At 41.4% G+C, this 12,290-nt stretch overlaps 1 protein-coding gene across 2 annotated transcripts; it reads left to right on the forward strand.

Moving 5' to 3' along the window:
* The first annotated feature begins 2,533 nt into the window (after nt 1-2,533).
* On the forward strand, nt 2,534-10,106 carry LOC307215918 (pulmonary surfactant-associated protein D-like). 2 transcript variants are annotated; one of them, XM_079975745.1, is made up of 5 exons: nt 2,534-2,757; nt 4,294-4,424; nt 5,946-6,062; nt 7,798-7,881; nt 9,041-10,106. In XM_079975745.1, the coding sequence occupies exons 1-5, from the start codon at nt 2,732-2,734 to the stop codon at nt 9,412-9,414; spliced, it is 732 nt and encodes a 243-aa protein (XP_079831871.1). In that variant the 5' UTR covers nt 2,534-2,731; the 3' UTR covers nt 9,415-10,106. The 2 variants fall into 2 exon arrangements, with proteins under 2 accessions (XP_079831871.1, XP_079831870.1); XM_079975744.1 differs by having other exon boundaries at nt 2,535-2,757; nt 4,243-4,424.
* Nucleotides 10,107-12,290: the final 2,184 nt, after the last annotated feature.

Below are 12,290 nucleotides of genomic sequence, written 5' to 3' on the forward strand. Positions count from 1 at the left end.
TCCCTTAAAAAAAGGAAAAAGTTGACAGCTATGCCAGGAACAGAGCCAGAGAACCATGAGTAGGACATGTTCGGCTCTTCTATTTCCTAAAAGCAAAATGGTAGAATCAATTTTCCTTTTAAGATATGGGAAAGGGGCATTAATGAGGAACCAATAAGCATAGAAGAATCCGCAGAAATAAAAAAATTACACCCCCCCCCCCATAGTGTGCCACACAGAACGGTACAGTATCACAGGGTATAAATAATGATAAATAATTCTCCAGCCAGAATGTAGCCATGGATAAGATTATCAATTTACAAAATCAAATAATGGTTAAAGAAAGGAATACTGTATTAAGATCAGGATAAGGCATGGCAGTTGGTTCTGGAAGGAAACACACCTGTACAAAGGCACCTTGTTTGTTACTTTTACAAGAGCTATTGATATACAAATCAGGGTGAAGAGGGAAAATAAGGAAAAGAATATCCACTCAAGTCCCATGGAGTTCACTTTTTTTGGGGGGAGTGTTCAATAATAAACTAATACAGTGGTACCTCGGGTTACAGATGCTTCAGGTCACAGACCCACAAATAGTACCTTGGGTTAAGAACTTTGCTTCAGGATGAGAACAGGAATTGTGCGGTGGTAGCGCAGCAGCAGCAGGAAGCCCCATTAGCTAAAGTGGTACCTCAGGTGAAGAACAATTTCAGGTTGAGAACGGATCTCCAGAACCAATTAAGTTCTTAACTCAAGGTACCACTGTACAGCAAACAATGGTTACAGCAGGGAAACCTCCCAATACAGATACCAGGAGAACAGCATTTCTCATTGATCACAAAATAATAATAATATTCTGAGCACTCAACCCTCTTTCTGCTCTTTCTGCTTTTCAGCTTAACAGCTTATAAATGATTTTTAAGAGAACATATATGCCCTTAGCCAGCATTGGGAAAACCGATCACAATGAATTTAAACCTTTTGTAAATTTTCAGAATTGCTACATGCAGAATACTTTCCCATGAATTTTTGGAATTCTGACTCTCAGAAGGCATTTTGCGGTATTTTCAGAATTCCAGCCCTCAGATCATTTTTATTTATTTATTTATTTATTTAGCATTTTCAGTTTAATTGAAACATGTTTTCAGCATTTTTCAGAATTCCAGCTGTCATACCTTTTTTGGAATTTTTATCCCTGGAACAAATGTTCAGGAATTTTTGGAACTCTGAACCTTGGAACAAATTCCCCCCCCCCACAGACTTTTTGGAATTCCAACCCTCAGAAAGCATTTTGAAGGATTTTCAGATTTCAAGTCTTGAACATCCTGGCATTGTCCCTCATTTGGAGTTCTGTGTTCCATTGTAGGTATTGAGAAATATTAGAGAGAGCTACAAGCATGAGGTGTATGAAAAGGAGCCAAAGACTTGAGTAAGTTTAAACAAGAGAAAAGATTAACAGCGCACATATTGTGCATATTCAAATATTTTAGATGATATTAGAAAGGGGAGGGAGAACAATTGTTCACTTTATACAGTAAAGCTCTTAGAGAGCTTGAATTTTTTGTTTCAAAAAGTGCAAAATGTTAGGAAACAGTAAGCATGCCATAAAATAATCAGAACATTCCATAGATCACATTGGGAGAGAGGAAATGCATGTGAACTGTGCATCCTCATTACAAACTTTTGAAATAATGTTATCTACAAAAGCCAAGCATATAGTATTGATTATGACAACATACTTATAAAATTAGCACAACCTTCTTTAAATTTAAGAGAGAGTCAGTTACATGATATCTAAACAAGGAAAATCTGGAATATCAAGAAGTTCAGTCTAACATACCTGTCCAAAAAGTACAGTAAACAGAAGGCGGTCTAGGTTCTTTGGACGAGGAATTAATGAAAGAAATGAAGACCAGTTATCACAAAACCATATTTGGTGATGTCACCTCTGACTACTATTGCACTGTTGTGTTAGTTTGTCTACAAGCGCAAATGCTATCCAAATGCTATCATACCAGTTTTACACAGTTAACCATCACTTCTCCATAAGAATGTGATCAGTATCTGGGCTGCTCCCAGTAAATGGATTTTAATTAATCACTTAAATAAAATATATTTATTTGCTCCTGAAAATAATGATAACAAGGTCAAGCCTGGGACTTTAACCACTGTAAAATTCAGAATTTTAGAAATCACATGGAATACATCATCTCAATACTTGCTTACTGCCTGACACTCCCACCATAAGTGACTATAAGTCCCATTAGTGGAGCACCCCCAAGACAGAAAACCAAGCCACAAATATTACGTGCTTGCTACCACCAGTGGATTGATTTAAGCAATTGCTCCTTAACAAGTACTGTAAATTGTTCAGTAATGAGTTAACAATTTGTTTTGAATTGTTTACTTTGAAGTGGCAAGCTCCATTGTTCTCTGCATGTATTTTACCACCACTGGACAATACTTCCTTTGTGTTTCGCTTTCTTGGATTAACAGCGTCTATAGCAGGAACCCGGAAACCATGCTCTTGAGAAGTCCCACTTGAAAGCAACAGACCTGCTTTGATAGTTTGAGGATCGTGAAGCAAAATATTTATGGTTAAAATGCTTTGCATAAGAAACATGAGCTCTTGTTACATAACCCTTGGTCTATAAATGGAATCCTGAATGCCTCCTAAATTAGTCTTGCTAAGACTTTTGTGGAACAAAACAGAAATTACAAAGTGACTGGACTTTTAATATGAACTCCAAACATGGACCAAACAAAGAATCCTAACAGGTAAAAATGATTATGTATTATTCTTTCAGTGTGCTAAAATCAACAGGGACTGATTGGACCGAAATACTTTAAATGCATTTGATTACTGTATAGATTAGCAAAATGCTGGTGATTATAATGGGAGTGAAGGGAAGGTGGAAAGAGGAACCATATATTGCAGGGCCCCCAGGAGGCTGTGCTATATTTCTTGGTGCTCTTTCTGTACAAGGAGGGTCCTACTGTGCTCAGTGGGACTTAGTCCCAGATAGGGCAGCATTTCACCATCACTTCAGCCATTCCCCGAGATGCAGAAGTTATGCTTTTTTGCATAGGAAGGAATCACACCCATTCACTTGGATTGGAGAAAGTATATATCTGTATTCTGCCAGGACATGATGGGCCCAGTGGCCATGATCTTTTTTTGATGTTGAGCTTCAGACCATATTTTGCGCTCTCCTCTTTCACCCTCATTAAAAGGTTCTTTAATTCCTCCTCACTTTCTGCCATCAATGTTGTGTCATCTGCATATCTGAGGTTGTTGATAGCTGATAGGGGCATGCAATTTACACTTGCTGAAATACCCACTTTTGCACGACTATTAAAACTACAGGAGCCCAGCCCTCTTTTGCAGCTGACCATGCTAGCACTCAGGGACAAGAATGGGGTAGAAAGTAAACCCTTATTACTAGTGATAATAGTTTCTTGTAGGACAGCATGATTTGTCTGGGGGGGGGGTGTGGATCACAGCCTGTTTGCTTTGACACAAAGAACTCAAAGGATGTAATTGGGAGATTTCAGGATCCAAAACTTGGGCATCGCTGACAAAAGCAGCAATGCATATTACAAATACTTAGCATTTTATTTTCCTTATCCAAACCTTACCATGTAAAGGCTGTAGAGAACAGGTGGCACAAGTTATAACATGATTGGCACAACAGGCTGGTGTACTATGGTGCTGAAACTGCACCCCTCACCTGATTCAACAATGAATTAACTTTTTTATGGTACTTCCTGTTTGTGCCACGCGTAAGGACCTTTGGGCTCTTGTTCTAATCTTTGGGTCCCCAACTTGCTCTTTTGTAAGGTCCCAGTTTCCCCTAGGTCTCACCTTTCAACGGGGCATCAAGCAATGTTTGCTGAACTTTGTATTCGCAGATCAGAACCTGAAATCACAATCCTGAAAATCCATATCTGTTCCGGTTCTCTGTCAAATATTGTCCATCTCCTTCTTAAAATCAGAAGCTGCTAATTAGGTTAAAGGTCACACCCACACCATAAATTTAAAGCACATTTAGAGCACACGTCTCTAAAAAAGAATTGTGGGAACTGTAGTTTCTTAATAGTGTTGGGAACTGTTGCTCTGTGGGTGACAGTCTACTGTTTCCAGGATTCTTTGGGGAAAACCATGTGCTGGAAATGTGCTTTCAGTGTACGGTATGCATGTGACCAGAGTTTATGTTGTCTTCTTTTCTAATGACGTTGTGCTTGTTTCTGTCCCCACTTTAGACCACACATCCAGACAATGCTGATACTTCTAATACTTTCTCCATTGGTAAGGGGAGCATCTCTGCAGAGAACCACCAGCTCTGCTCCAAGGCTTTTTCTGCCAGGATGGGTTCCTAATGCTTGTACATTAGTTATATGTGCATCTGCTGAGACCAGACCAAAAGGAGAAGAGGGAGATCAAGGTACCAGAACATTTATGGGGAGGGTGCACTCTGTTTTTGTGCACTTTGGGGTAAATATGGGGTAAATAACTTCTATATAAGCTTGATCCACTCTGTTCTCATATACAAGCTTGGAGCAAGTATGTGTGGGCTCTTTTTTTAGCTAACGACAATAGATCAAAGTCCCTGTGACAGGAAATGGGGGACAGGGCAGCTTCCTGTTCCTTATAGCAGCAATGTCAGGAAGAACTACTATTTTATGGTAATATACTATTTCATAAGGCTAGAATATCTAACTACTGTAATTTAGGTAAACCACAGGCTACTTCATCACATGCACTAAAATAAAACAAAGACACATAAAGGTAAAGGTAAAGGGTCCCCTGACCATTAGGTCCAGTCGCGGACAACTCTGGGGTTGTGGTGGTCATCTCACTTTATTGGCTGAGGGAGCCGGCATACAGCTTCCGGGCCATGTGGCCAGCATGACTAAGCCACTTCTGGCGAACCAGAGCAGTGCACAGAAATGCCATTTACCTTCCCGCCGGAGCGGTACCTATTTATCTACTTGCACTTTGATGTGCTTTCGAACTGCTAGGTTGGCAGGAGCAGGGACCAAGCAACGGGAGCTCGCCCCGTCGTGGGGATTCGAATTGCTGACCTTCTGATCGGCAAGCCCTAGGCTCTGTGGTGTAGCGCTACTGTAATTTAGGTAAACCACAGGCTACTTCATCACATGCATTAAAATCAGACAAAGACACATATAGCAGATCAAATAAGCAAAAGGCTCCTGCCACAATGCTCAAGCTGATGTTTAACATGCTACAGGAGGATTGAGGGACTTGCAGTCCACTGATTAAATGCAACCCACCAGTCTTCTCAGTCCATCTTGCCAGGCCCTACCCAGGTCCTGTCCCTTGCCCTGTTCTGTGCACTCAAGTGTCCTTTGCTCAGGCTAGCAAAGGGTATCAGGCTTCTGATATTGGACTGGGGAAACAGAGGGATACCTGGATAGTTGGTAGCTATCCCAACTGATGGATTGCTCCATTGGTTAGAGCATGGTGCTGATAATACCAACTTTGCAGGTTTGATCCCCATATGAGACAGCTGCATATTCCTGCATTGCAGGGGGTTTATCCTCAGGGTCGCTTCTAACTCTTCTGTGATCTATGAACACTGCACCAATCTGCTTTCTTCGTGGCTGGTACTGAAGCCAATCAGACTGGCAAAGCAGGAAGAGGATGGTCTGCTTCACAGCTCCCTACATCTCTGTGGCCCTTCCACAGATACAACTAATAAATGCCTGCATATGGAGGACTATGGTATCAGCACTTAACTAGCGGACAATAGTATAGGAGCCAAAGAACTCTGAGGCACAATTCTCAAGTAAAATCTCATTGGAGACAAGGTGACTGTTCTGACAAAAGAGTTGGGAGTACTGTCTACGTAACCTCAAATGATAGGCACTATAAAACAGAGTTGTTGTTGTTGTTGTTGTTTTTAAGTTGCATATCAGTTAACTGATTTGGGTCTTCTTTATAGGATTACCAAGACCTCAAGGACTACAGGGTCCAGCAGGACCAACTGGCATTCCTGGTTCAGAAGGAGATAAAGGCTCTATAGATGGAAAAGGATCAAGTGGAAACAGTAATCTTCCAGGTAAAAGCTGTTGTTGTCAGTTATTATTATTATTTTCATCAGCAACAACATAGCTAGGCACTGTACAAAAATAAAAAATAATATGAGTCCTACCAGAGATTTATAATCTAAAGGGGGGGTTAAACTTTTTTTCCCTCGATGTGCAAAGTACCAGGAGGACAAAGATGATGACGATTCATTCTGACTGCTCTTTTTCAGTATACAAAGCATTTGACACCATTTTGCTCATTTATTATCAGAATAACACAGTGAGGTAGGCAAGGGTGAGAGCTAGTAGCCATCCCATATCAGTTGCATTGTTTGACCTCCTTATGTTTTTATCTGGTCAAAGTGAAATGTGTCACTGTATAACACATAACTGGCACATAATCAGCAAGAAAAGTATTAACATAATTACAATTGCTCCGATCAAATAGATTGGAAGAAAGTGTTTTCTTCTACAATGTGCAAGTATATTGAGGATCAAATTTCAAAACCACCTCATATTGAGATTAGCAAAAAAGTGATACAAAGACTTGAAGTTTAGGCCGAAAGACCACAGACACTTCTCAAAGTCAAGAAGTGAGGAAGAAATATATCCCTTTGGTTTCTGGGCCAGTCATAACTCCATGAGGGACAAAGATGCTCTCTCCTTCTGATTCAACTCTCTTCCTCTAAAAAATAAAATGCCTCTGTATGGTTACTACCAGTGCTATTTTTCTTGAAAAAGTGTCAGAACTCACCATGAGCACCTCCCTTGTTCTCTTATAATGGCAATGGTGCCCACCTGAGAGTTCCGGCAAGTTCCGGCTGGGGGGGGGGGGAGCCCTGGTTACTACTAATCTGGTGTGCACATGTGGACATTTCTCACTTAGGGGGTTCTGAAGGGCAGTTGTCGGCTTTCTTCCCCCGATGTGGTGATGTCAGTGTGTGCAAAAAGAGAAGCCACATCCAAACACTGAGCACTCCTTTGCAAGTGCAATCTTAAGAGCCAACAAACAGAGCTACTGGTCCTTAGACAGAAGAACTTTCTGAACTCTGGGAGAAAAGAAACTCCACAGCAGACACTGTCCCAGCCCTAAGAGGAAAACCTCTTGGCAGTTTTTCTGAGTCCTCTCCCTTCCCCTTTCCCCAGAGGGCTTCAGCTGGACCTACTATTGTCCTGTTACAAGACAAAAACTTGCACAGACTCTCCACAAAAACGTCTCTTTTTCTTCCCATAGTTGGCTGCACAAATCTGTCACTTGCAAGTATTAACATGAGGTTATTTTAATTCCATCTCCAAACAAGAGGGCATTTAGTTCAACTCACCATCCAGGAAGTTAACAAAATTTGCACCTGAAGAAAAATTTCCAAGTGAACCAGCCAAGATGAGTGAGCTCAAGAACTATTTGTATTACATTTCCTTCCTACAGAAGGCAGAACAGGAGAGAAATACTGAACGTTGGAAAACAGAATAGCTATTGTTTCTGTTGGCAAATGCCCTTCGACTTCTTTAAAGAGGAGGAAGTTTATTCTGCTCCTTGTGTACAGTAAAAAAAATATTTGAATAACCTAAAAGAATGAGCAACTGTGGACCACTTGGCACATTATAGTTTTACAGTAGGTGCACTGTTCTCAAATGAGAGACTCTGCACCAGCTCTATAGCTACATGAAAGCTTGGCCATAGATTGTTATCCTTACATATTTTGAAAAAGTTCACTTCCGGAATTTGCAGTTGATCAGGAAATCTAATGCAACTATTTTCTCATTCAGAGCTGGAAAACCTTAAAACACAAATAAGGGGCTTGGAAACAGAGTTGGAGGGTTTGAAAGCTGCCATCACCAAAACTCAAAAAGGTAAGAAAGGGAAATTATTGTTTGCTTTTGTCCAAATAGGCTGATATAGCTTCAAGTTCACTATTTCCCCCAAAAATATTTTATTAAAGTTTTCACAATACAGAAAAATAATACCTAGAACAAATAGGATCAGAAAGACAAAATTAAAAGAGAAAAGAGCAAGAAAAGTTAAAGGGGGAAAGAGGAACCAGATAGATAAGGAACATTAATAATATCAGTTACAGATAGGTAGCCGTGTTGGTCTGCCATAGTCAAAACAAAATAAAAAAATTCCTTCCAGTAGCACCTTAAAGACCAACTAAGTTAGTTCTTGGTATGAGCTTTCGTGTACATGCACACTTCTTCAGATACACTGAAACAGAAGTCACCAGACCCTTCTATATAGTGAGAAGGTGGGGAGGGGTATTACTCAGAAGGGTGGTGGGATTGGGTGATTGGCAGATAGCTGTGATGAGCCTGTTGACGACTCTTTTAAGTTTGGTAATAACTTAAAACCATGGAGAGACCTGGTCTGAACAAAGACATTGGATTCTTATCTCATTATACATGACAAAGCCATTTTTCATCTTCTCACCCCTTGCTTTTTCCTGTAAGACCTATTGCAGTCATTAAGAGTCGTCAACAGGCTCATCACAGCTATCTGCCAATCACCCAATCCCACCACCCTTCTGAGTAATACCCCTCCCCACCTTCTCACTATATAGAAGGGTCTGGTGACTTCTGTTTCAGTGTATCTGAAGAAGTGTGCATGCACACGAAAGCTCATACCATGAACTAACTTAGTTGGTCTTTAAGGTGCTACTGGAAGGAATTTTTTTATTTTGTATTAATAATATCAATAATCATAATCATAATAAATATATATATCTAGCCCTCTATCATAATTACACCTTAATCTTCACCTTCAAAGAATGAGTCTTCTTAGCTCTTGCTGTCTCAAGTTTACTACTGATGCAATTTGAGTTCACAAAAGTGATGGGGAACCTGTGACCATCCATACATACATTGTGCAACCACTACTCCCATCCTCTCCTCTGCTTTAAACCATGCTAAGAACCTATCTCCTTCCACTGAAATATAAAATGCTGCCCGTACCATCAATGCACCTGGCATTTTACAGTATTAGATTTGAAAGCCTTGCAATCCTGTCTCTTTCTAGTTCTCCTTGCCCCCAACGGCATGATGGTTGGTGAGAAGGTATTCAAAACAGATGGATCCAGAGGTGATTATCATGCTGCGCGTGAGACTTGCTTGCGCATGGGTGGCGCACTTGCCTTCCCGAGGAATGCGGCAGAGAACAGCGCCCTGCAAAAAATAGTGACCTGGTATAACAGAAGAGCAGTCCTTGGGATCAACGACATGGCGACAGAAGGCAGGTTTGAGTACCTGAATGGCGACATCATTGGGTACTCTAACTGGGCCCCAGGAGAACCAAATAATCTTGGCAATGAGGACTGTGTAGAAATGCATCAAGATGGCAAATGGCATGACAGAGGCTGCACACTTGAGTGGTTAGTCATTTGTGAATTCTAAAATCAGGAGGTGCAGGGGTGGCCATGTTTGTGAGGTGAAGAAATAGTTTGTTCTAATTCTTTCAAAATTCAGAACCCCTCTAGCTTGAACAGTAAGTTACACAAGTGATATTCAAGATGCTACTTTCCTTTACCTGACTGTGTGCAGAAAGAATATGGCAAATTTAATGTGAGGCATGTGATTTCTAATAAAGCATGTCCAAGAATAAAAATACACGCTATGAGTACACAGACATTCAGGCAACATCCATCCCCATGGTAACAACAAGAAAACTACACTGGAATGCCCATGTGCCTTTTCAACCAATCCCAAAAATGCAAAACTGACATTTCCTTCTTTGTAGCCCAATTAAAGGAATTGTTCCTCACCTGCACAAGAATGTATCATAAAGGCTACTCCAGCTCAGACCATGGCATAACCTCATAAGGCACTCAAGGAATTATACCAATGATTCTAGTATTCAGATTCAGGAACATTGCGCTCTGTACCAGCATAGGAGCTTGCTGAAGAAAGAAATAGCAGAGCAACAACACTCACCATTATTTCAGGTGATCAGCGGTAATTGTAGCTACCAACACAAGAGGCCAAAAGACTTCCAATTGATCCTATAAGGCTACTGACTCTGACATATCTCCCAGGTTTGTGCTATTTGTTGCTCGGACATAGGTTGGGTTGTTCCGGAACTAGCTATCTCTTGTTGCATCTCGAGGCCCCAAGACCCACCCCCAAAATAAATACACACGGGCACTTATATTAGTTTAAGTTTTGGGGCAAATTTTGGCCACAACTTTATTGAAATACAATCACATGAGCGGTATTGGCTTAGGCATTGACTCCCCACTATAACTGACTCCACCTCTCAGGGTGATCGTCCAATGGGGTAAACCAAATGACGGAGCAAGGTCGATGAGGACCAACCTAAGCTCACCCCGGGGTTCCTGTGGTCCTGGCATGGCCCTAGCCCCTCAAGCAGACTTCGGATGAGATCCAGGACCCCCAGGTTTCTTTAACGGAATACCCAGTTCCTGGAGGGGTAGGTGATGGCCGCACCTCCCCTCCCCACAATCCAACTGAGCCAATGCCTAACCGCCACCTTACAAGTTGTGACGATTTGCTAAGGGGTAGGCGAAAACCAAATGGCTAAAGCCAATCTGCCAAATGGAAAAATTCCTACCCAGCCCCTGTTCCAAAACAGGTGACCCAAACCAAAGCAAGGCCAAGCGACTCTACCTAAACTAGAGAGGGTGGGCGGGTGTTCAACAGTGCGAAGCAAGTGCCCCTCCTTGCATCACACTGCTGTTTTAAAAGCCCCTGGGATCACACCACCCACTGGCTATTGGCTACAATCGCCTGGTGTGATCCCAGGGGAATGGCCAGGACTTCTTGCTCCTTCCCGCCCATTTTAACCCTGTCAGGTGAGCTCTGGGGTTCTACGCACAACCAGGACCCTCTGTTATGAGGATCCCATTTGTCTCCTTTCAACCAGGCCAACAACCCTGCTAAACTTCTGACCATCAGAAGCAGGAGCCTATCGCTCACCAGTTTGGGGATACAGAGAAACCTCGGGAAAGTGGGCTACTTTTGCATAGCAGAATATCTATCCTCCTTTGTATTCCGGTGACAACTTGCATTGTCAAAGTATGCTGCATAAGGCAGAGAGGAAAAAATCCATGCTTTTAAACTGCCTTCTAGCTGTAATCCCAAATCTTTTGTATTATTATCGGACATTAGGTCAATGGAGATGTTTTTATGAACCACAGACCTTGCAAGGAAAGGATATTGGATTCCTGAGGGTACTCTGATTGTGAAAAGAACCTGTTGCCAAGATATGTAGACTCGCAAGTAATCTTGTCAATGGAGGCATAGTTCATTGGGTTACATTGCCAGCTCTAAGGTGTGGATATAGTACAGATTAGTCATTCCACACCTGTCTAATCTATACAGCCTGGTGCAGCCCATGTCATCCCTCTTCTCTGAACTGTCTTCTCCTACACTTACTCCAGTGATGAGTAAGAGCTAAAGTGCAGCCATAAAGAACGAATCAAACATGATTCTATACAGTGCTATTTTTCTAGAAAAAGATCTCCCAGAACACACCATGAACTCACTTTGTTCTCTTATAATGGCAATGATGCCCACCTGAGAGGTACCGGAACTGAGTTTCAGCAAGTTTTGGCTGAAAAAAAAGCCCTGGTACTTTATGATGCCACCTTCAGAGTCACATTATGAGTCAGTCAGTTGTATCAGTCTTTTGGATCTTCCCTCTGACTGAACAATACTATAAGTTAAAGCCCTAAATACTCACCCTATCTTGCTGAGGAGCATTACACTTTCATCAGCAAACACATGTTCCCTGTAAGGCCAACTTCAGGTAAGGACAACCCTAGGTTATCTCAAGGTCATCTTTGTTATCTCTGTCATCTCATGACATCCTCAGAAGAACACTCCATAGAGAGTGCCAGTCTTTTCCTCTCTTTGAGTTGCAAGGTTTAACAAATATACAACAGAAGCAAAACAAAACAAAACAAAACAAAACAAAACAAAACAAAACCACTCCAATGTCCAGCATCTGACAGATCAAAAAAATACACAAGAAGAGTTGCTGGATCAGGTCAATGGCCCATCTAGGATTAAATTCTACAATTAAACAAATTAATGCCTTAGATTCACCTGAAACGTCAAATCTAAAGTGCATTTTAGAACCTTGATAATTTCTCGATACTACACAATGGAGTGGTAGTACTCTGAAAGAAAGAACTTGCCCTATGTTCTTGAGCAACTAACATGTTTTGAATTAAGGAACAGTCATTAAAATAAAAGATTTCGGGCAGTTGGAGCAGATGGACTAGTTGATGCATGAATGTGCAAGAATGGTT

The sequence above is a fragment of the Podarcis cretensis genome, assembly GCF_951804945.1.
Source record: "Podarcis cretensis genome assembly, chromosome: 5".
Lineage (NCBI taxonomy): Eukaryota > Metazoa > Chordata > Lepidosauria > Squamata > Lacertidae > Podarcis > Podarcis cretensis.

Excerpts from the sequence above, each read along its gene's own strand:
- LOC307215918 (XM_079975744.1), top strand. The coding sequence starts at position 2,732 with ATGGACCAAACAAAGAATCCTAACAG. Across the intron at positions 4,425-5,945 it reads AGGAGAAGAGGGAGATCAAG|GATTACCAAGACCTCAAGGA; the intron begins GTACCAGAACAT and ends TCTTCTTTATAG. Across the intron at positions 7,882-9,040 it reads CATCACCAAAACTCAAAAAG|TTCTCCTTGCCCCCAACGGC; the intron begins GTAAGAAAGGGA and ends GTCTCTTTCTAG.